The sequence below is a fragment of the Amborella trichopoda genome, chromosome 11, assembly GCF_054954075.1.
Source record: "Amborella trichopoda isolate Santa Cruz 75 chromosome 11, AtrichopodaSantaCruz75HAP2 v2.0, whole genome shotgun sequence".
In the NCBI taxonomy this organism is placed as follows: Eukaryota; Viridiplantae; Streptophyta; class Magnoliopsida; order Amborellales; family Amborellaceae; genus Amborella; species Amborella trichopoda.
In genome coordinates this window covers 38941527-38967113 of record NC_142346.1, presented here as the reverse complement: position 1 = coordinate 38967113, position 25587 = coordinate 38941527, and the positions used below count along the sequence as shown (strand labels likewise).

Sequence of the window (25587 nt, the reverse complement as noted above, 5' to 3'; positions counted from 1 at the left end):
TCTAACCATCCAGCGAAGTTGTGTCAAAAAGATCTTCTCGAGCAAGTATTCTGCCCAGCGGGACAAGTGTACAGTATATGCCCGCAGTAGCATGCTATAGGAGATATTTCCCTTTACAAAAGCATGGTTGATAGCTGTAGCCTTGGTCGATTTTAGAGCGATTTGAAGCTGAGGAAATGGCGGCGAGCAATGTGCCCTCTAAAGAGGCAGGCGTGCTTGGCCACGAAGGCGCAGTGCTTGCTGCGCACTTCAATGGCGATGGCAACTACTGCCTCAGCTGTGGCAAGGTTCTCTATCTTAACTGTTTAAGTAGGGATTTATCAATTTGGTTCGTTTATTTTGTAATACTAGTATAGTCATTGAGTTTTATTCAGGCGATTGCTTCTCTGTAGTTCCTTTAGCCAATAGGGTTGGGGAACTCTGGCATGTTTTATGTGTGGATAATGTGATTGTGACCTAATTTATCAGATCTTTGGGCGTAAAAGGTATTTGGTTCAGCTTAGTGGTAAGATGTATCAGTTTGGTTGTTATTAGGCTTGAATCAAGGATCAGGAAGACGGAAACCGCCAGCCGGGGGTGGGGTTCCCAACCGGTTCCCAACTGCGCATGATTCAGATTCATTCTCCATCGGTGGATGGCTTTTTTGTTTGGAATGAACCTGTTATCGTGTAGTGTAAATTTATTCGTATGGAACATTCATGAACAGGACGACTCAATCAGAAGTCTCGATGAATTTTTACTGGTCGAGGGAATCAAGTTCATCTATCTCGAATCTTACTGTCAGAATAGCTGGTATAGTCACGATTCACGGGATCAGGTCCACTTACTTTTTATTGATTTCTCACTTTTTTTTCCTATGAATCTCATTGGACAATGGAGAAGTAGAATACTTTGTCACTGGTAGGCACTACATACTTGGGGAGTGAGGGAGGGGTGAGAAAAGTGGTGATGTAGGGTTTTCAATTATGGAATCTAGTTACATATAAGCTAAAATTTTACATGTTTAAAATATAGAACTGTAAAATTGCCCAAAATTTGACATCTATTAAGTGAAAATACAAAATCACAATAACATGTACATCCATAAGCATTTCAAACATTATTTAGAACTTCGAAGTTTAGAAGTTCAACTTCGACAAATTGCACTATCCGAAAAAAATCCAACACATTCCAGAGTTCCAAATTCCAAAGTTCCAATATACAAACATGACATTACAAAGAATTAAAAGATCATTAACTCAAAAAGGGCTCAATTGGGTTTCATCATCACTTCCAACAATGTCATCTCTTGTCTGTCCCACCAACTCTCTATCAGATGATGATGATGCCATGCCATCATCCTTAGGATCATCTCTCTATGATACATATCGATCTTCTTCATTGATCTCTTCCGAGTCTTGTAGCTCTGCTAGAACCTCTCTTTTGCAACCTCGTTGGTCTCCGAAAGACCAGAGTCGAATGTCGTTCAATTTCACAATAAATCGAAAACTTAGAGTTTAAAATAAATTTTCAAAAAAATTCGATTCAAGCTAAAAAATGTGTTTTCAGGACGAATTCTCTCTTTCTAGGGTTTTGGGAGGCCAAACCCCATAACCTATTTCCCCCCTGCCAAGGAAGAAAATGACTAAAACACCTATTTCCCCTTTTTAAGGGGGAAAATTAATAAAATTCCCTTTTGGCGAGGGCAATTTCCATCCTCACCAAGAGGGCCAGGGGCGGGCGCCTAGGTGGTAGGACCTAGGCACCCCTCCTAGGCTGTTGGGCAGATAACCAGGGCTACTGCTACACCCTTGGCCGTATAGCCTCTGGGCAGGGCGGTGAGGCCTCCCAATAGCTCGGGTGGCTTGGGTGATGACCGAATTTTTGAACCTAGGTTTGAATGACAGACTACTGACCTAAAAAGATGATCTTGTTCATTTGGGTGTGAAGTAGAGAGAATTTGGTGGACATAGATTCCTTGCTTGGGCCTAAATTACAGAGAATTAAGTGAAAATAATGTATGCCTTACGGATTGGCATAATCTTCAGATGATTGGAAATGCTTAATTTTTTATTGGAACCCTTGGATTTGTATCGAAGAAATCTTACAATTGCCCTCGCATGGGAAACTGCGTATAAAAATATCAGTTCTAGACAATGATTTAAAAAGTGGACTGCCTAGCGCCTAGGCAGCTTGGGTGGCCTCCTAGCGGTCTAGAAGGCCTGGGCGCATCGCCCAGGCCTAGGCGGCAAAAAAAAAGGCAGAAAAGCCACTCGTTGAGGGCATGTTGTCATTTTTTTAATACTAAAAAGGCAAAATTATGGGTTTTTGGTTCATTTGAAACCTAAAACCCATTAGAGCCTATTTTAAAGAGAGAAAAACCCCAAATATTTTTGGTGATTCCCATAATATCAAAGGCTTTCTCAAATTTATGAGAAATTAATCTAAGCATCACCTATTGATATTAGATTTAATTTTGGATGTTTTATAAATCTATTAGAGGGTTTTTTTAGAAGATTTTGAGTAAACATATTAAAGATTTTGAGTACTTTTAAATTTTGCTGTGCCTAAAACCCTAATTCTAATGTTTTATTAAGTTATACTTATACTATTAGAGACTGTAGAGACACTTTTTTTCTACTAGGCTGTGCAGGTTCTGGGCGCCCGCCTAGGCGCTGGGCGGCCTGGACCCCCTACCCGCCTAGGACCCGCCAAACACTTTTTGAAACACTGGTTCTAGAGGCTAAATACTTCACAATGTTAGCATTTGAAACAAAATTTCTGATTGCTTGTTAGAGCTTTTATTCATTGTTTTTTTTTTTTTTTTGCATCATAGTATATGACCATTGAAGATGGAATCTGATAATTTTGTTCCACATCAAATATGGAATACATATAATAGATATTTGGCTAACCAATTTTGGGATCATAACAAACTTATTTGCTTTCAACCCGAAAGAAGAGGCTTGATATTACCTTGTTTGTGCCAATAAAGTCCCACGGTATCAACTCAAAATAATTAAATTCCTATTTTTTATGTTGACTCTATTGATTACAGATGGCTGTGCTCCTGTCTTATTGAAAATTTATTGACAATCATGACAGATGGATTGATTGAGGCCGACAGTGTAAGATTGTGCAACAATTCTGTTGCTAAAGAATGCCGAAGGATGACTCCAGTTTTGTGCAGGAACATGTATTCTTTACAAGCTGATAACAGTTAGGTATGTCTTCTCTTCTACTGCAGTGGAATGTGTCTCTGGTACCAGTTGAGCACATTTATTGCTCTCACTTGACTTTCCATCACTTGTGTAATTGTACCAAGTTACCCATGCGTCATGTCACTCTGTCTCTGTTTTCAAATGATGCTTCTTTAATAAATTTAAGCTGATTAATTCTTTCCAGGGTTTTGGATGTCTATAGATATTTCCGGTACAGGAGTTGACTGAAATGATCCTCATAATTTATGATGGTTCTACAACTACTCATGTAATAAAACAATGAAATAAAGTCCCAAATTTCTGGTTCAGTGTTTCTATTATTGTAAGATACTATTGTCATCCAATTTCAATTGAAAGGAGGTGCATGTTTTTGCAATTGTAGCAAATGGAAGCTGCTTCTTGTGCTGAATAATCACTCAACATGGTGAATACGTGGTGTCAATTGAGGTTGATCATTGACCTCGACAATTTATAAATCTTTCCTGGTTAGATAATAATGTCTTTTCTAGTTCTGTTAAATCATATGGAATATCAAGGGTCATTGGGATTACTTCAGGCTCCTTACTGTGCAAATTGTTTTACCATTCCTCATAAGTAAATGAGAAATATCTGATCTTTGAAATAATGAAACTACTTTTTAACTTTCTTTTCATGGCTATAACAACTTCATCAACATCAGAGCATTGACAATATCTTTTACTTGGATTTCACAGGGACAACCCCAAATTATGTTCTTGTGGTGGTGATAGACAAATCTTTTATTGGGATGTCAACCGGTCGTGTAATACAAAAATTTCGTGGTCATGATAGTGTGGTATGCTTTGTTATTGTTTTGTTGTTATTTTCATTGCCTATTTTTTTTATTGATAGTCAATTGCTGGAAATTTAATTTGGGATTAGCTTTGTGCTATCAAGAAAAAATATACGTGATCAATTCTTGCATTGCATTCTACAGAAGCAAAGGCTAGAGTCTTCTTATAAGTGCTATGTTATTATATGCCTCACTGTGCAAAACAAATTTTTAAGTAGAGGCATATCTCATTGTCGGCGAGCAAGCCTCTTTTGGACCACGGAGGATTGTTGATGTATTGGAGGGGAATGTATATATTGTAAGCTAGCGGAGATCTCACTCTAGTGTGTTGACTGGAAGGTAATGATATTACTGACTAGGTACTGGAAGGAGGACGTCTTCAGAGTGAACTCTATAGGATGCATTTCACTTTGTAAGTTTACAACATATTTATTATTAGTTAAACCGACAAGAAGAAGGTTAATTATCAAAAGAAAAGGAAAGAAATTAGAACATGTCCTCATTCTGAGCATTAAAATTTTATGTCACTCAAGTTAACCTTAAAAAAAAACCTTCATATGACTGATGTCACCACTTTTTATCATTTCAGCCTTGTTATTACCTTTATGGTGAATTTTACTGAAATTTTCTTTTTGATAAGTAACCATTTCATATAAAAGATATCAAGTTGCACCAGACAAATAGAGATATATACATTGTAGAAGAAAGAAAAGAAGAAGGGGAGATATCGCCGAGAGAGTTTTGAAAAGTATGATGGTGTATGGGAGCCAGAGGAGTGAATTTCTACAATATTTTGCTCATAACTCATCACCATCAAAAGTCCATCAGATGGCCATGATTATCTAATAATGTTTTCTTGTACATAAATGATTATAATAATGTTGGAATTTTTATATATACTTTTTTGAACAAATAGGATTTTTATGAAATTTGGGGAATATGTACATCTAAACATCTCGCAAAAAAATAAAATATCAAAAATAATTATAAAAAATAAAATGACCAGAATACCCCGAAAATATTCAGAATACCCTCAAAATATTTATAGGGGAAATTTGATTTTTTTATTATTTAAATTATTTTTTATATTTTATTCAGGTCTGCCTCACTAAGATGCACACACCCTTAAAATTTGAGGTTAGTCTAACATGTGAAAAATTATTAAAATCCAAACACTATCAAACAATAATGGCCATCTTATGGACTTTGGATGGTGAATTGCCATGAGCGAAATGCTATAAAAATTCACTCATGGGCATTTTAATAACTGATAGAAAAACTACAATAATTGGGAGCCAGTCCCAAACAATGAAAACTCTAGTCCCCTTAGGAAGGGGGCCAATAATAAAAAAATCCACGCCGAGGGGCGCTTCTTTGGCTAACGACTCAGCAGCCTCAGTTCACTCTCCTAATGCCTGAAGGAAACTTGGATGGCATTGTCCAGCTCCATTATTTGCTTAGAGACTTGATCTAAGCACCAAGGCCACATCACAGATCTATTAGCCCACTGAATTGTGTTCTTGGAAACCCCTTCAATGAATAATGAATAACCCCAAGTGCTGTCAAATAGTTTGAGACTTCTAGTAGAGCCCTAGCCTCTGCAGTTGTCGAAGTAGCAATGCTGATAGGGCCCTTGATTGGTGGAGACTGAGCAGTCCCTAAAAATGCACCCAATTCCTGCCGCATCTAGATTTGCTCAAGGAGCAACCGTTGATGTTAAACTTGATGGTTCCAATGTTGGGGTGGAGCCATATAGGAGGACCTTGGGGATGGACCTTGGCTCAATTCTCTTAATCATGTTGTATAGGACTTGAATCTTTTGGTGATAGTGGCCCAACGATAACCGTCGCTTTTTTCTTGTCTTTGATGGCCTCTATGTTGATTCGCTCCTTTTAGAGATTTAGTTGTTCCATAGTTATCAGAATCTCTCCACTGATCTCTTGTTTCTGGTTCTGAAATTCGATTCTGTGTTTCTGGTTAAGAATCTCCACGAAAACCTTTTTTCGGATCCAAGGAAACTTGATTCAACACATCTTTATAACCTTTTTTCGGAACCAAGGAAAATTGATTCCTTAATTTTGGAATCTCGATTCAACACATCTTTAGAAACCATTTATCAGAACTAAGGAAACTCGATTCCTTAATTTCAAAATCTCGATCCAACACATCTTTCGAAACTTGAACCCAGTAATTGTGGGTAGACGTTCTCAAATATATTGATTCTGGATTCCAGCGGGGATTAAATCTTGATTCCACGTCAATTGGAGTAGAAAACTTCATTTGAATGCTTCTAGTGGTTGCAGGGTTTCATTATTTTACTTGTGTCACCCTGGATGACCTTTACTTTAAAGTTAAAATATAATTGATAAATACAACACATGCAATTAAAAGTAAAACCATGGCGAAGACAATTCTATTTTGTCTTTATAATAATGAAGCCAAAATCACAATTTAGAAATACTGATCTTTTGTATATAATGACCGTAAGTTCAATAGTCAACACAATCACTTTAAAATTTGGGAAACCTTCTAATAAGTGACATCCAATATAGGTTCTAAAGTTGTTGAGGCTCAAGATGTACTTGTGGCTTTTCCATAAAAATGAAATCTTGATTCTTGGTAGGGGTCTTCAAACGCATTCCATAGGCCATATTATTGTAAATCTTCATCTCAAACTGGCATAGACCTCTGATCAATATACTTCAGAAACTTGATTCCAAATATGTTAGAATCACGATTCGAAACAGTAACATATATCTATTCCACATATGTCAGAAACTCGATTCCATAGATGTCAGAAACTTGATTACGCATGTTAATGAATCTTGACTCCTAGAGTATTGATTCTAGGGGGATGGGAGTCTCGATTCCATATGTGGATGAAACTTGGACCTATTTATGTCGAAACACAATTCTCAAAAACTAGGAATCTTGTTCCTAGCGATTCTTATTGTATGGACAACGATTCCTAAGACAAGAATCTTCTAGCCGGCCACGATTCCGCAATTTTTGTTCTAAAAACAATTCGGCTTCCCAGGCATTTCCAACAACTATGATTTGTTCCTTTTAGTCCAAATAACCTATGGGGAGGCCAGCACTAGACGTCATGACAATAACAAATATGTGTAAACTTATAATATGTGTAAACTGTGAATGATAAATTCAGAAAAAAGTGGAACCAGAATAACCATATAATTAACTACCTAAGTTTTGGTGTGATACTATGATTGAAGCAGATGCATGCCCACAAAAACGCATTGGATATAGTTAGATATTAACTTACATTGGAGCTACCAAAAAACAAATACATACATGCATCAAAACAAGGAACTAACATAATAAAATATCCCATCTCATTTAGTCCCTTAGGCTTTAGATTAGTGTTGGTATGTTAGCAAAAGGTCATATGTTCGACCCTTGAAGTTTGTTCTAACAAAGGAAGCCAAACTGTCTTAACCTTCTTCTTACAAAAACTCATCAAAAGAAAAAGGAAAAATGTGATAAATGTGTCGTGGATTCTTCAGCAAGAACCTTAAGTTCTGACCATGCATAGTTGGATGCCAACTTAGGTTGGAATTCTCTGGTCAATAGCTGCAATATAGTGCATATACTTTCTGAGATTAGAAAAATGTAACTAGGGGCTGGAAGGTACAGACCTACACATGAGCAAGGGGGTGCAGCGCTGAACTCATTAAGGCATTAACAAGAGCTTGAAAAATCTTGATATTCTTTGTTTAGAATAATGTTGGGATCATTATGAAATTTGATTAGTTGCTTTCAAACAAACCAAATCGACAAAGAAACAAAAGTGTGTTGAAATAAAACCACAGGTACCTACAAACGTATTAAGTGGGTGCAAGAATGATTCAAAAATAAAAAATGGGAAAGACACTTCAGAGTTTTAAGCACAAAGATGTCTCTCACTCTCTTACACACAGAATAGGTTGATATAAAGCAGCCCCTACCTGGCCATGTTTATGGTGCCAAACCTCCCCTTGAAGAAAATTTCTATGCTGCCGAGGTGCCTAAAAGATGACATCATATGTTTCCCATTTTGATGAGATTATATAGCAAAAAGTGCCCCTAAAGTATCCTACATATACAAATGGGATTGAGGACGGATTGATGTGATAACAAAAACATAGAACGCGACTTTATTTAATTTATTCTAGTATGCGTATTCATATTTCATTTGATTTTTGATTGAATTGGCACTTCCAATTAAAATTATTGCTTTAGTAATTGCCCCTACCACCCCTGTAACAATCCTAAACTTTCAAAAATATATATATATATAATAATAATAATAATGTTAATGTTGTTAACAGAAATAAATACAAAAAAAAATAAATAAAAATAAATAAATAAAAATAAAATAAAATAAAATAAATAAATAAAATAATAAGTATATATTAGTAATGATAATAATAATAATAATACTAATATACCGTTAGGATATTGTTGCTTTTATATAACAATAAATAAAAGATATTATTGTTAATATATTTGAAGGTCCAATTTTACTTGGGTGGACCTTAGGTCCACCACCTTAAAGGTTTATAAGAACACTCATTTAAACGACACCTTGCGTTGAGGTGTTCCTTTTTTATACGTCTTTTTCTCTCTCTCTCCTATGCATATCTCTTTTAACAAATTTGTTCCCACCCTCTCTCTAAATACAAAAGTGGCTAGGATCAATAGCGATTGATCGCGGCAAGAACCTGTGAATAGCGCTAATGGCATTCCATCCTACAAATTGAAATCAGTGGATAGAAAATCATTTGGGTTCTTTCCTTTTTCTCTGAATTTGAAATATGATCAATCGTAGAAAAGCCCCATTCAAAAAAAAAACCGAAGACTGGTTTTCTTAGTTCTATCTGCTTCCCCAGTTTCGAAGTTAAGGTAAGTGACATCGTCTTCCTGAAAAATAGTCTATTTTTAATAAATAGTGATATTTCTGTCTAGGATCTTTATTTTATCAGTTTTATGTGTAAGTGACCTCATTGTCTCAAAAAATAATCCATTCTTTTTAAAAATAAAATGAAATAATTATTTCTGCTTATTATCATGAATTTTAGGTGCGATAAATTTTATGCGCACACGACCTCATTATCTTGAAAGATAATCTTTTTAATAAAAATTGTGATATTTTATCTATGTTAGAAATTTTAAATGCTGTAAATTCTTAGAAAAATAAATTTATTTATTTTTCTTGGCTATTGTTAGAAAATTTTAGATACTATCAAATTATTAGAAATAAATGTGATATTTCTGCTTTTAGTAAAATTGTGATATTTCTTTCTACTGTTTTGAATATTTAGACATTGTAAAATTCATGTGCAAATGACTGCCTTATTATTTAAAAATTGACATTTTTGCAATTGATTATAGTATTGTTGTGAAATGTTTATTTGTGGATTGATATACCATAAATTGTGATAATTCCGTATTCTTGAATTTCTATAAGAGTTTTTTTATACATATTAAATTGGCAATTATGCTAGAATACCTTTACAAACTGCTAACTTTCTAAATTTGAGCCCAAAATATTTCATTGGTTATTTTTGAAATGTTATAAAGAGTGACTGTTATTAATGGTTTAAGTGAAATTCATATTAATGATTTCAGTGATATGTTGAGTACATGATATTGCTGCTTTCAAATGTTTAAGAGATTTAGAAATAATTTAAGTATGCAAGTGGACTCATCCGGTTCGCCGGTGAGGTATAAGTGGACCTATCTGGGACGCCGGTAGGGATTAAGTGGACTCATTCGGTACGCCGGTGAGATATAAGTGGACCTGCAGGGATTAAGTGGACCTATCTGGGACGCCGATAGGGATTAAGTGGACCCATCAGGACGCTGATGGGGTATATAGGTGACCTACTTGGGATGCCAGTAGGGTATTTTGTGAAATCCCTTGAGTTATGCACTGTCGTTAAAAGTGTTATAAGCATTTCAATTATTCGGATTATACTTAATTATGCATTTATTGAAAGTGAAGCTGTTGATGCATTTCTATTAATAGATCTCATTTTCGAAAATATTGATATCTTTCAATCATGATTATTTTTAGGATTATGATGATCACTTACTGAGTAGCCAAACTCATCAAACTATGGTAAATATTTTTTTCAGGATAACTGCGGATTCATTTTGAGTGCTAGTCAAGATCAACCTTGGAAGATACTGTTGTTGTGCTAGCTTTCTTTATTTACTTTGTAAGACCTCGCCACTGTAAATTTGTCCTATCAATAGATGTATATATGTTTTGTCTGTCACATCTCAGGAATAACAGTATTGTAAATTCTTGGGGTGTGATAATTATGGTATCAGAGCAATAGGTTTAAGATTCTTAGGAAATTTAAAAAGAATGTACTTAAAATCACATTTATTGTGTGTACAGACCGGGATAAAGTCAAGATCCAGAATAACTGAAGCTAATATGGAAGGAATTCTCAAAGCCTTGGAAAATATGGTTGTTCTAATGCAACATCAGATGAAAAACAACAATCCACCCAGGCAGTCAGTTACAAGAAATGGTGGGAGTAATATCGAACAATTTAAGAAATTAAACCCACCTTCTTTTATGGGTGTTGTAAATCCATTGGAAGCCGAGGGATGGATTATGCAATTGGAAAAAATATTCGAGGTTATGGAATGTCCTGATGATAGGAAGGTGGCCTTGGCAGTTTTTATGTTAGAAGGTGAGGTACAACACTGGTGGCGAATGGCAAAAAGAGTATTGATCAAAGAAAATAAAAACTTGACTTAGGAAGTATTTCTAGAGGCATTTAATGGAAAGTATTTCCCAGATTTTATTCGAGACCAAAAAGAAATGAAATTTCTAGAATTAATCCAAGGAAATAGGACAGTAGCACAGTACGAGGCCAAGTTTACTGAATTGGCCAGGTTTGCACCACATATGATTAACAATGAGGCAAGAAAGGTGAAGAAATTTGAAAGGGGTCTCAGTCCAGCTATTAGAAGCAGAATATCAGTCTTGAAATTAAGAACTTATGCTGAAATAGTGGATTGTGCCCAAATTGTCGAAAAAGATTTTGAAGATTATCAAAAGACGAAAAATCAGAACAGTCATGTTAGACCTACATCATCTAATCGACAACAGTTTGAAAGGCCCTCGCCATTTCAAAACCCAATAGAACCATGTAAAAAATGTGGGAAAAATCCTGGATCAAGCCCTTGTTATTGGAATACCAGAGCCTGTTTTAAATGTGGAAAATTGGGACACCAGATTAGACAATGTCCTAGCTTACAGACACAACAGCTTCCAAAGCAGGGAGAGATAGCTCCAAAGCCTCAGATGAAGGGAAGAGTATTTGCGATTACCGAGCAAGACGGGCCTCAAAATCAGTGATCCAAAGTACTCTTACTATCTTCCAAAAAGTAGCTCATGTTTTGATTGATCCTGGATCTACTCATTCATTTGTGTCACAACACTTTGCATGCCACTTAAAGGTAGAACCAGAACAATTAGAATACATTCTAGAGGTAGCCACACCGATGAGAGATTCAATTAACACCAATATAGTGTACAAATCATGTATAATAAAGATAGAAGAAAAAGAACTGTTGGTTGATTTAATACTCCTGGAAATTCAAGATTTTGATGTAATCTTAGGCATGGATTGGCTTTCTGCATACCATGCAAGTATTGATTGTTATAAGAAAATTGTTACCTTTAGTATTCCGAATCAACCAGTATTTTACTTCAATGGTGTCAAAGAAGACTCCCCATCATATTTAATCTCTTGTATTCGAGCTAATCGCCTCCTTCGAAAAGGGTGTCAAGGCTTTCTTGCCTATATAAAAAAAGATAGGAAGGAAGAAATAAATTTGGATACCACTTCGGTTATTCGAGAATTTCCCGACGTTTTTCCATAAGAATTGCCAGGATTACCGCTTGACAGGGAAATTGAATTCTCCATTGAATTATTGCCAGGGGTAGCACCAATTTCTAAGGCACCTTACAGAATGGCTCCTGTAGAACTTAAAGAATTGAAACAACAATTGGAAGAATTATTAGATAAAGGTTTTATCAGGCCCAGTGTGTCACCTTAGGGTGCTCCAGTACTGTTTGTCAAAAAGAAAGATGGGACTATGAGATTGTGTATTGATTATAGACAGTTGAACCAAGTGACAGTGAAAAATAAGTATCCATTACCTAGAATTGATGATTTATTTGATCAATTACAAGGATCACAAGTGTTTTCAAAAATTGATCTTAGATCTGGATACCATCAGCTTAAGATTAAAAGTGAAGATGTTTCCAAGACAGCTTTCAGAACAAGGTATGGCCATTATGAATTTTTAGTCATGCCTTTTGGATTAACCAATGCACCTGCTGCATTTATGGATTTGATAAATCGAATCTTTAGGCCCTTTTTGGATAAATTTATTGTGGTATTCATCGATGATATTTTAATTTATTCCAAGAATCAGAAGGAACATGAGCAGCATGTAAGAATGGTATTGCAAATATTAAGAGAAAAGAAATTGTATGCCAAACTTAGTAAATGTGAATTTTGGCTTGAACAAGTGACATTTTTAGGACATGTCATATCAAAGGAAGGTCTATCAGTTGATCCTTCAAAGGTTGAAGCCGCTGTTAATTGGAAACAACCAAGTAATATGACTGACGTTCGAAGTTTTTTGGGATTGGCAGGATATTAGATAAAATTTGTAGAAGGATTTTCTCGAATCGCAACTCCATTGACTCGATTGACACAGAAAAATGTCAAATTTGAGTGGACAAGTGAATGTGAGGAGAGTTTTCAAGAACTAAAAGTTCGATTAACTTCAGCATTTATTTTAACTATTCCTGAAGGGTGTGGGGGATTTGTGATTTATAGTGATGCTTCACATAAAGGTTTGAGCTGTGTATTAATGCAATATGGGAAAGTAGTGGCATATGCATCCAGACAGTTGAAAGAATATGAGAAAAAATATCCAATTCATGATTTGGAACTAGCTGCAATAATATTCGCTTTGAAAATATGGAGGCATTATCTATATGGTGGGAAATTCGTAATATACACAGATCATAAGAGTTTGAAATACCTTTTCCCGCAGAAGGATTTAAATATGCGGCAGATAAGATGGATGGATTTCTTAAAAGATTATGATTATATAATCCATTATCATTCAGGAAAAGCTAACGTTGTGGCCGACGCTCTAAGTAGAAAATCTACGAGAGTCTTAGCTCATCTAATGATCCAAGAAATGCGATTGTTAGAGGAAATAGTGGATTGGCATCCAACTCCGTCCATTAATGGTGTCGTAAGTATGATTGCCAACATTAAGGCGAAACCTCAATTAATCCAACAGATTCGATTGGCACAAAAGAAAGACCCTCAGCTTATAACAATTATAGAAGAGGTGAAGCAAGGAAAGAGAGATGAATTCTCTATATGTAGTGAGGATTTGCTAAGATTCAAAGGTCGGGTTTGTGTCCCGAATGATAAGAGTGTAAAGAAAGCTATCTTAGAAGAAGCACATCATTCTCGTTGTACGATACATCCCGGAAGTATTAAAATGTATCAGGACCTGAAGAAAACCTTTTGGTGGAATAATATGAAAAAAGAGGTAGCACTATTTGTGTCTAAATGCCTAACATGCCAGCAAGTAAAAGCTGAACATCAAAGGCCCGCTGAGTTGTTGCAGCCTTTATCCGTGCCAGAATGGAGGTGGGAGCACATCTCTATGGATTTTGTCTCTGGCTTGCCTAGAACAAATTCAGGACATGATAGCATTTGGGTCATTGTGGACCGGTTGACCAAAGCTGCTCACTTTCTACCGATTCGCACGACGTACACTTTGGATCGACTGGCTCAACTGTACATTAAGGAATAGTGCGGTTGCATGGAGTTCCTGTCAGTATTGTATCGGACAGGGATACTCGTTTTACTTCTAAATTTTGGGCTAGACTACAGTCAGCCATGGGGACGAGACTCACCTTTAGTACTGCCTTTCACCACCAAACTAATGGACAATCGGAGAGGACCATCCAAACCTTGGAAGATATGCTGAGGGCCTGTGTTATTGACCTTACAGGAAGCTGGGATGACCATTTACCTCCGATTGAGTTTGCTTATAATAATAGCTTCCAAGCCAGTATTCAGATGGCACCATATGAAGCCTTGTATGGAAGGAAATGCACGTCACCCATATGTCGGGACGAGGTTGGTGAAAGAAAGCTTTTGGGGCCAGAAATTGTCCAGATAACCACAGATAAAATAACATTAATTCGTGAAAGGCTCAGGACAGCTCAGTGTCGGCAAAAGAGTTATGCCGATAACCGAAGGAGAGATCTTGAATTTGAGGAAGGTGATCGAGTTTTCCTAAAAATCTCTCCAATAAAGGGCATTATGAGATTCGGCAAGAAAGGAAAGTTGAGCCCACGTTACATCGGACCATTTGAAATCCTGGAAAGAATCGGAGGTGTCGCTTATAGACTTGCGTTACCACCCGAATTGGCAAACGTCCATAATGTCTTTCATGTATCTTCACTACGAAAATATCAGCCCGACCCATCCCATATCTTAAAATATGAACCTTTACCGATCAGGAAGGACCTATCCTTCATTGAGCAGCCAATTTTGATACTGGATAGAAGGGTGCAAGTGTTGCGTAACAAGGAGATTCCTTTGGTCCGTGTATTATGGCAGTACCATTCAAGAGAAGAGTCGACTTGGGAACGAGAAGACGAAATCAGAGAAGAATACCCCTATCTTTTTCAGTAATCAGGTACACAAATTTAGAGGACTAAATTTCTTTAAGATGGGAAGAATGTAACAATCCTAAACTTTCAAAAATATATATATATATATAATAATAATAATAATAATATTAATGTTGTTAACAGAAATAAATACAAAAAAAAATAAAAATAAATAAATAAATAAAATAAAATAAAATAATAAGTATATATTAGTAATGATAATAATAATAATAATACTAATATACCGTTAGGATATTGTTGCTTTTATATTAACAATAAATAAAAGATATTATTGTTAATATATTTGAAGGTCCAATTTTACTTGGGTGGACCTTTAGGTCCACCACCTTAAAGGTTTATAAGAACACTCATTTAAACGACACCTTCCGTTGAGGTATTCCTTTTTTATACGTCTTTTTCTCTATCTCTCCTATGCACATCTCTTTTAACAAATTTGTTCCCACCCTCTCTCTAAATACAAAAGTGGCTAGGATCAATAGTGATTGATAGCGGCAAGAACCTGTGAATAGCGTTAATGGCATTCCATCCTACAAATTGAAATCAGTGGATAGAAAATCATTTGGGTTCTTTCCTTTTTCTCTGAATTTGAAATATGATCAATCGTAGAAAAGCCCCATTCAAAAAAAAAATAGAAGACTGGGTTTCTTAGTTCTATCTGCTTCCCTAGTTTCGAAGTTAAGGTAAGTGACATCGTCTTCCTGAAAAATAGTCTATTTTTAATAAATAGTGATATTTCCGTCTAGGATCTTTATTTTATCAGTTTTATGTGTAAGTGACCTCATTGTCTCGAAAAATAATCCATTCTTTTTAAAAATAAAATGAAATAATTATTTCTGCTTATTATCATGAATTTTAGGTGCGATAAATTTTATGCGCACACGACTTCATTATCTTGAAAAATAATCTTTTTAATAAAAATTGTGATATTTTATCTATGTTAGAAATTTTAAATGCTGTAAATTCTTAGAAAAATAAATTTATTTATTTTTCTTGGCTATTGTTAGAAAATTTTAGATACTATCAAATTATTAGAAATAAATGTGATATTTCTGCTTTTAGTAAAATTGTGATATTTCTTTCTACTGTTTTGAATATTTAGACATTGTAAAATTCATGTGCAAATGACTGCCTTATTATTTAAAAATTGACATTTTTGCAATTGATTATAGTATTGTTGTGAAATGTTTATTTGTGGATTGATATCCCATAAATTGTGATAATTCCGTATTCTTGAATTTCTATAAGAGTTTTTCTATACATATTAAATTGGCAATTATGCTAGAATGCCTTTACAAACTGCTACCTTTCTAAATTTGAGCCCAAAATATTTGATTGGTTATTTTTGAAATGTTATAGAGAGTGACTGTTATTAATGGTTTAAGTGAAATTCATATTAATGATTTCAGTGATATGTTAAGTACATGATATTGCTGCTTTCGAATGTTTAAAGAGATTTAGAAATAATTTAAGTATGCAAGTGGACTCATCCGGTTCGCCGGTGAGGTATAAGTGGACCTATCTGGGACGCCGGTAGGGATTAAGTGGACTCATCCGGTACGCCGGTGAGGTATAAGTGGACCTGCAGGGATTAAGTGGACTTATCTGGGACGCCGATAGGGATTAAGTGGACTCATCAGGACGCTGATGGGGTATATAGGTGACCTACTTGGGACGCCAGTAGGGTATTTTGTGAAATCCTTTGAATTATGCACTGCCGTTAAAAGTGTTATAAGCATTTCAATTATTCGGATTATACTTAATTATGCATTTATTGAAAGTGAAGCTGTTGATGCATTTCTGTTAATAGATCTCATTTTCGAAAATATTGATATCTTTCAATCATGATTATTTTTAGGATTATGATGATCACTTACTGAGTAGCCAAATTCATCAAACTATGGTAAACATTTTTTTCAGGATAACTGCGGATTCATTTTGAGTGCTAGTCAAGATCAACCTTGGAAGATACTGTTGTTGTGCTAGCTTTCTTTATTTACTATGTAAGACCTCGCCACTGTAAATTTTGTCCTATCAATAGATGTATATATGTTTTGTCTGTCACATCTCATGAATAACAGTATTGTAAATTTTTGGGGTGTGACAACCCCTTTGTCTCTTGTAGAAGACATACCCAAAAATGGAGAAAATAAGAGATTAGGATCCCTCATTTCTAATTTGTCGAGATTTGCCTTATCCTGAGTTTCCCCAAAAATCTTAAAAATTAGGTTCTCCAATCCAAATTTAACTACAGCCACAAAGAAGAGATATTCCCAATCGCCCAAACTAGTGGGAAATTTTTCTGATGCCCCATGTGTGAAATTACATTGGGCCATTTCATATGAATTTAGGGAAAGATTAGCCTTGGTTGTCACTAATCATCATCCTCATGAACCCAAAAACTGTTCTTTAGACATTTAGAATTTAAAGTTAAACATAGCTTTGTTAATGAAAGAAATAAACTATAGAAGTCTTTAGAAGACAATCAGAAATATTTTCCCTGTGGTTACACTTAACAAAATATTCTTTTACAAAATGTTCTATATATATATATGCACCCGCCTGGAGTATACCGCCTAGTTCATGCCTAGATGGTTTGAGAAAATGGCCACCTAGGTGGCGGTCTAGGCGGCAAGGTGGCCGAATTTTCTTACATTGTTTTGGGTGAAATTCTTATGCTGTTTTAATCATGAATAATTGCTAGTTTTTTCTGCTATCGCATATACCAATTTAAATGCCAGGTAATGGAACTAAAATAGGTCTTCATTTCAGGTGAATTCTGGTTATGATCGTTCAGTGAGAGCATGGGACTGCCGGTCACACAGCACTGAGCCAATTCAGGTGAATACTTTGTTTTGAGCAACTTTACGTGTCATTCTTTTTGTTTGGTCGATACCATAAAATTAGCATGCTTGGGTTTTGAATTGCTCCAAAATTTCTAAATTATAATTACATTTGATGCCCCGGGCAATAGACACTTCTTCAGAATGTGTAATTCTATTTGTTTGACAAACACTGAAATTCTGGCTGGAGAGTGTGGATGGGACCGTTTTCACTTTTGACATTCATGTTGGTAGGTAAGTGACCCTTGGCCCAGTGAGAGCCCCAGAGTCCCTTAGCTGATATATGTGTTGCTTTTCTCTTTTCATTTATAATTGCTTTTCTCCTTTCATTTGAAATTTTGATATCTTTTCTCTTCGATTCATTTCTAGGGCCTCTTGTTGTTATTAACCTGGGAAGTTGATGAGTTGGGGCAGCCTGTGAACTGCATATTGACTTCAAATGACAGTAAGTGCGTAGTAGCAAGTTGCTTGGATTCCGCACTCCACCTTCTTTATAAATAAATATTTTCAGTGATTTTCCATTTTAAATAGTGAAGACAAACTGTGAGGTACTTGTTTCTTATTTCCAATGTCTTTGTCTGAGGTCAACTAGAGAACTCCTTCAAGAATATAAAGGCCATACTTGCAATGTTAGATTTGTTGGGGCTCCAAGTCTGTAGTCAGATTTTTTGTTTGTTATAGCTGATTTTTTTCAATTATGTCTTGGATATTTCATACGCTTCTTTTTTGTTTCAATTATGTTCTGCATGATGCAGTTGGGATATCTTTCTTTCCTGAAGTCCATATTACCAGTCATTATTATTCATCACTGACTGTTAACATATACCAAATTGTTGACTTGAACTTTTCTATTTTTCTCGGAATCCCAATATATACTGCTTATTTTCAGTTCATTATGGAGAGGATCAATGTAAATGTTTACTCTTCCATTTATGGTATTGTCAAATTGTTCCAGTTGTGAATGATATATTATTAATTGCATACTATTATCCTAATGTTAATGAATGACATACTTTGTGTCCTAGGGAGCAATGTTGTATGAAATGTCTCTTAATAGATGTAGGTTTTTTATATGCAAACCATTTTAGTATCTGATCATTCATCTCATATTTTTCTAATACATGTCATTCTCATTTCTACTCCTTTTAGGTATCGTTTCTACAATGACTTACAAGTTATCATCATGCTATCGTCTTATTTCCTTTTGGGCAGTCCTACAAGATGGATTGTTGCCTCACAAACACCGACGCCTATGTCACTAGTGGATCTGAAGATGGCAAGATTTTCTTTTGGGATTTAGTGGATATCGCGTCATCTTTCCAAGCCCATGCCTATTGTTTTGTTTTTTCCTTTTGGGGTTAAGTTTTATAATTAACATTGTTGTGCATTCCATTCCCTTCATGTGCTATTACTCCCTTTTTGTTCATATGCACTACAATGTTATTCTGATGCAGATATCATGGTATTTGATAGATGACAGCCTCTACTCTATGCACCTCTCTTGCATAGAAAGATCAATAGCAGTAATATCTTATCCGAAGTAAAAGTCATGTGATTTGAGTTGTGTGCTTCTTTTTCCATGTTTGTGTGTTGAGGGGTGAATCGCCAAAATACCTTGTATGGCAAATCTGGCTATAGATGTTTCAGTTAATAATTATAGGATCCGAAAAGGCTGAACTGTGAATTTTATTTCCCATGCATTTTACAGAGTTTATGCTGAATTTAATCTTTGAATTAGGGCATCTTTTGCCGCAAATAATTAAAAACAAATTGCTCAGATATGAAACCCAACTTTGATATCATCCAGATTTATTGGTATCAGAATTTACTCATGTCCATGATATTAGATGTATAATCCTTGACATCAGATATATAATGTCATTGTGTGCTTATGCATCTTCGGGTGCTGTATTCAAATGTTTAGTTTTTTACTGTATATTGAAACTACTTGCATGCATCTCACAAAACTAGTTTCTAGGGATTGAGATGAAGCATCGTCTGTTTTATTTGTCCAGGTCAGCCATCAGTTTTGCACCTGGGTAATGCTCTGCCATTATGAACATTCTAACCATCAAGCAGGTGGATGATTCTTAGATGAAACAGTCTTTGTCAATGTAAGTTGCAACATCGGTGGCACCCCACCCCGAGTCCGAAAGTTACAAGATGCTTCACTAAGGGGTAGGTTGGTTATATAGCAGTTATAATCAAATTGGTTACTCAACATATGTAGGGCCAAATTTGTCTACATAGAATGAGAGGTTCAGAAAACAAGATGTCCAAATTGGATTGGAGTTTTTTTTATGAGTTTTAACCAAAGTCGAACTCTGGCATGTTACATATTGAGGGACATGATATGTAGATTTCCTTTGTGAAATTCGTGTTAGGTTGAACAAAGAGGAGGCAAGACCTTCATACAACTTACATACAAAAAGAAGGGTGACAAGCATGTCCTTTGGTGCATACGGAATGACATCCATGGCCTTATGTCTTAAATACATGGATGGAATGCAATGTTGCTTCATTTGAAGGCTGCTTTAGTTTGGCTGGGGAAGAGAAGCACTTTGATGTTTCGGCTGATTCTGGGGAAGACTTCGGCTTTTCTCTAACAATTAAAAAAATAAATTTAGGGAAAAAGAACTCCTAGAAAAATAATGAAATTGAAGAAATGGAAATAGATAGTTTTTCTTGAGAAAGCCATTTAACATTGCCATCCATGACTGATTCATACCCCATTAGTCATTTATCAGGTGAAGCTCATGTCATTTTGCAATTTATAAAATCCAAAATATGTTTGGCTAGATTATGGGGACAAAACCTAAATTCACTAGTGTGTGTTGATTACTAGAGGGAGGATAAAAACTAATAAAAGATCTTCATGCTAAAGTTCCTAATGAAATGTCGGATTGTTTTCTCAAAATATCTACACACATTTAAACCCGGAAAATCTAAAATCCCAATATTGAGTTTCTTTAACGGTAGCTCCCAGCAGAAACCACTGTAAGAAAATCAATGAGGTGGTTAAATGAACAATTTTACCATGGTTGATTTTAAAGTTTTTTAATTTAGTTAGCTCCTAAATAATTTTTTTAAACCCACATGCTCTTATTACAGGTTTGTAACCCAATGAGTTGAGGATGTTCTGGTAATTTGATCATGGGAAGTTACTTGAACCAAGCAAATTAAATGCCTCTACTTTAACCAAACTTATAACATGTTTTTTCACTAAGAAATATTGTTTCAGCCTTCCGGGTTTTAAACTAGATATAAGCAAGGGGCTCTTGGGCAATTTGATCAGTTACCTGATCTGACGCAAATACTCTTGATTCTTCTGAGTTGCAAACCCCAAAAAGATTTTTTTAAAAAAGAAAAAACAAGTTGCAGGTATCTAATTTAGAACGACCAGGGTATTTAGATTATATAGCTCAAGTAAGTGCTGAAATTGCGAATTAGGTTCCATATCGAATATAAGTGTAATTTGACTATTTTTTAACAAATTAATTTAGGAGGTACTCAAAGAAAGTTATTTTTAAAAGTAATCACTTTTCTGGTAAATTAGTTGGCTTAACTATCTCACTGATTTTTTCTTGATGATATTTCCGTTTGAAAGATAAAAAATTAAAAAATGATAAAAACCAAGAAAAACATGCTTCTAACAGGAAAAACGTTAAGCTGAAAAAAATGGAACAAGGTACAGATTACCCTCACACTCAATAGTGATTCCCAGGCTTCCAACCACCGAACCGGCCATGTCCATAACCATGGTTCTTGGAATGCGGATACTTATGGTGGCCATAACCGCGGATGATCGAATCCCCATGCAAGTGAGAATGGTGTTCACCACGACCTGCGGGGCTTGGATAAACGCCACCAGCTACCGGATATCGATGTTTCGGATGGAAAGTATACTGATGTTTAAACAAAGGTGGAGACCTTTGAAAAGGATAGCGATATCTCGGCAATGGGGACCTTGGGAGAGAGGACCCATGTTTCGGTTGGAAAGTATACTGATGTTTAAACAAAGGATAGTGATATCTCGGCAGTGGAGACCTTTGAAAAGGATATCGATATCTCGGCAATGGGGGCCTTGGGAGAGAGTACCCATGTTTCGGCAGAGGGGGCTGAGGAGATGAATGCAAGGGCTTAGAATTAGGGTGTGTCTCAGGCAAGGGTTCTGGAGTTTTAGGCAAATCTTCGTCAGGAGAAGGCTCTGAAGGAGGGGAGAATTTTGGATGGGGAGACTCTGGCGAGAGGGGTTCCGGGGCACAGGTTTGGGGAGCAGGAGACCCAACGGAGAGGATGCTATCGAGGCCATGAGCCACGAGGTTTGGCCCGGAGAAGAGGTCGATGTCCTGGACAACTACGCCATCGGCATGGAAGAGGTGGAGGTGGGGTGAGTGGGTGAGGTTGATTTGATGAGTGGGGAGGAGAGTCGGGAGGATCAGCCAAGGAGGGAGGTCTTCGATAGTGGGGGAGGCAAAGAGGCCGAAGGCGACATGGGCTTGGAGGGTCTCAACATAGCCATGTGGGGCGAGAACATGGGTGCGGAGGTTGAAGATAGAAGGGTCGGTGGGGATGAAGAGGCTGAGGGGGAAGTCGGAGTTGAGGATTAGGGCTTTGAGGTCCGAGGTTTCAATGGCATTGCCAAAGAGATTGTAACCTGTGGTTTTGAGGGTGATGATCATGTCCTTGAGCTCTTGCTCAGGTATGGCAGCTTCGGCGCGTGAAAGAAGACTGAAGAAGAGAGGAACTAGGAAGGGGAGTAGGAGGAAAGGCCTTGTACACGAAGAGACCTCCATAACTGTATTTGCTCTAAACTTTTCTCTCTTAGTATTTATAGAAAGGGAAATATTTAATACTGAATTGTTAGATTGGTAAGATAGAGTGGGATTAGGTTGCAATTAGTCTTTGTTAAACCCCGGGACTCTCTTTTATGAGAGAAACATTTTATTGGTAAGACGTTGGAGAGGAAGGATTTATTAGTTATATAGTTATTAATCCCTTTTGTTGCAGGATTTGGACATGGATATTGAAACGGTACCGAGCTTTCATTAAATATAGAGTAGCCCTTTCAATTTGAGGACACGGTTTTGGTGAGTCAACTAACTCACCTATTATCATGCACTTCCTTGTTAATTTAACAACATCGTGTTAAAATTTGGTTTTTTTTTTTTTTTTTGGGTGAGTATCATGTCAAAAAATGCTACATCCATTAAAAGTTACATTGGAAAGGAATTCAAAAAATAACATTTATATTTTTTTGAATTTTTTTTTTCCAAATTTAAGTGACTGTCATGTTGAGATTATCGAAATCTAAACTTTTGAATTGAAAATTTCTTTGAGATATATTTTGCAGGGAGATTCCATAAGAATAGTGTGAGTCAGCCGACACACTAAATACTTTTTTTTTAATTTGTCCGTTGCTGACAAATAATCCAGCAATGGGTACCCTCGATCAGTCGAGATCAGAGAGGAAGAAACGACTGGCTATGAACTTTTAATTTTATTTCGTACAAATTATAGCAAATTGAAATTAGACGTGTATACTTTTCAATTAGGCACACTTATATACAATATTAAACAAATAATTTGTAAAACTTGATTGACTAAAATACCCTAGAAACATCTAGGGTATTTTTTATCAATTTATTTTTTTACGATTTATGTAGATATTTTATTTAGATCTTTTACCTAGGTGTCCCTTATTGAGAAATGTAGACGTCTAAAATTTCAATAAAATACTATTTGTAAAAAATTATTAAATTTGAAATTTTAAATGAAATTGGACGTCAATCGTATTTCCTTTTGATCTATATACCTTTGGAACTTGGAAGTGGTTGCACACCAAATTTGATAGTCCAATCAACAGGACGGATGCTATACTATCCCCAAAAAGGTATTAGATTTTTTTTGAACTTTATGACACATTCAAGCTATTAGATTTCACATCAAATGATTATCAAATGATTATAAACAATTATGACATCCTTATTTTAAAGGTAAATAGTCGGTGCATTTTGGTTGATGCTTTTATTAATGCATGGAGAAGGGTTAGAGAGAGAATATAAGGTTTGATGGCGGAAGCAAGGAACAAATGAGGGATAATGAGGGAGTATTGCCCTTTAAAGATAAGAGTTCTATGAGTCCATGTAAAAATGAGTCACCTCTTAAAAATTTATTTTTGAGATGGAATTTTGGACTTAATTTTTAAGGACATGAAATCTCTAATATGGAGATCATGAATATAAAAAAAGTAAATAAATTTTGAAAATTAGAGATAAAAATTATATTTAAAAATATTTGGATCATTAGTTTCAATTGTTTGTAAATGGACCACCTATTTGCATCTATTTTTAAAATGGATGTTTTATGCCTTAGGACCGCATATGGTGGAAATGCCATTCAGTCCGCATGAAACAATTTTTCTTTCCTTGGTTTAAATAAATGCATCTTCATCAAAAATGGGAAAAAAAAACATAATTTTTGGGTTATCATATTCATGAGGTTTATTGCTGGTTACCAAACTTGTAGCATCTCTCAATGTTTTTTTTTATGAGAAATGTTTTGGTTAGTTTGGAACCTACCTAGTACACTTGTGCATACGAAAAAGTTTTCATATAACAATTCTTCCCCATCTCAAGAGGTATTGAGGTTTTTTCACACCAATCGCTCCATCTTATGGTAAACTATTTTGCCACAAGGTAAATTCATATGAAAAACCTCCACACGTCTTGACAAGAGGAAGTGCTTTCATATGAAATTTTTTCATGTAAATTTCTTCATACAAACCAAATGTACCCTTAGGTGAAATTGATAAAATAATCATAAAGAAAAGAAAGAGAGGATGATCTGTTACAATTAACACCTTTGAGCTCGATCTTTCTTAAATTCTCATAGTACATGACTTGGAGTGGATTTTTTGTATTTTGATTTCTAGATGATTTGTGAGGTGATTGGAATCATATGCATACACAAACATTAATGAAAGGGTGGCTTCTGTATAAGATGCCCACTTATATTACACAAGTACAACACATTTTAATATTTTTTGGAAGATGTAGTTTAGGTCTCGAAAACTCATAACTATTGAAAATCTTCAAGATAAATGGTCTATGTAACTTGTTACAAGATGTACTATTTTTAAGATTTAAAATTATTATTATTTTTATATTCATACATGTTGAGGTCGAGATGATGAATTGAAAGATTTTGCAACTGAACACTAATATAAAAAGATTTTTTAACAAAATTGAAGCAACTGCGAGCCCTATTGTCCTTCATGAGTATCCCATACAAATAAATGGATAGCGCTCAAGGTTGCTTTTAGGGTTACAAAAAAACGGATCAGGAGGGTAGATTGGATCCCCTTTGCACCAATTTGGATCGGTTGGTGCAAGTGACACGCCTGGTCTACAACAAAAAATAAAAAATAAAGCAAAGCAAAGAAAAGATGTTATATAGATTTATCTTATGTTTCTGTGACGATTTAAGTCCTAAATTAAATATAAGAAACATGGATTATTTGGTATAACCGAGAGATCATGGCTGATTCTTGAGAGAGAATCGGCCCAATCAACCCCCATCCGATCGCGAACCATAGCATTTGAAAGGAAAATTTATAAAAGTGCACTCAAGAGTTGAACTACTTAATATTTTATCTATTTTTAAAATTTAATTTTGAAAAAATTCATCAAATACATGTAGAATTAAAATAAGTACAATATTAAATACAGGCTAAGTAAATTGTTTTTCATAAGGCCAAAAGATTTCATGCTCCTGTTGGAACATACTGTCCAGTTAAGCAAAACCTAATCCAAGAGCATTTTTAGGACAAAATTTATATTAAAAAAACCCCAAGTTAGGCTTCTGCCCCAGGGAGCAAGTGTACAGTATGCTCCGGTATACGAGAGCAAATGCTTTTGCCTTTAGAAAAGCATAGATGATACTTGATAGCTTCATTTTGGTAGAATTTAGCGT

General features: G+C 35.5%; 2 protein-coding genes across 52 annotated transcripts; one reads left to right on the top strand and one right to left on the bottom strand.

Annotated features, from left to right (window-relative positions):
• Positions 1–121: 121 nt before the first annotated feature.
• On the top strand, positions 122–20262 carry LOC110007499 (uncharacterized). 50 transcript variants are annotated; one of them, XR_016044036.1, is made up of 12 exons: positions 145–287; positions 707–817; positions 3085–3203; positions 3583–3685; positions 3914–4014; positions 10150–10232; positions 16691–16773; positions 17543–17611; positions 17983–18058; positions 18763–18970; positions 19629–19791; positions 19998–20262. XR_016044036.1 is itself a non-coding variant. In XM_088851460.1 (8 exons), the coding sequence occupies exons 5-8, from the start codon at positions 3967–3969 to the stop codon at positions 18873–18875; spliced, it is 306 nt and encodes a 101-aa protein (XP_088707586.1). In that variant the 5' UTR covers positions 144–287; positions 535–792; positions 3085–3203; positions 3583–3647; positions 3914–3966; the 3' UTR covers positions 18876–20262. The 50 variants fall into 50 exon arrangements, 13 of the variants coding, with proteins under 13 accessions (XP_088707581.1, XP_088707589.1, XP_088707590.1 ...); XR_016044022.1 differs by lacking the exons at positions 707–817; positions 3583–3685 and having other exon boundaries at positions 141–287; positions 18763–18889; XR_016044015.1 differs by lacking the exons at positions 707–817; positions 3583–3685 and having other exon boundaries at positions 141–287.
• On the bottom strand, positions 19873–22682 carry LOC110006809 (Fasciclin-like arabinogalactan family protein). 2 transcript variants are annotated; one of them, XM_020664110.2, is made up of 2 exons: positions 21313–22682; positions 19873–20215 (listed from the first exon to the last, which is right to left on the bottom strand). In XM_020664110.2, exon 1 carries the CDS (start codon positions 22407–22409, stop codon positions 21321–21323), a length of 1089 nt encoding a protein of 362 aa, XP_020519769.1. In that variant the 5' UTR covers positions 22410–22682; the 3' UTR covers positions 19873–20215; positions 21313–21320. The 2 variants fall into 2 exon arrangements, with proteins under 2 accessions (XP_020519769.1, XP_088707575.1); XM_088851449.1 differs by having other exon boundaries at positions 21319–22682.
• Between the last annotated feature and the right edge of the window lie 2905 nt (positions 22683–25587).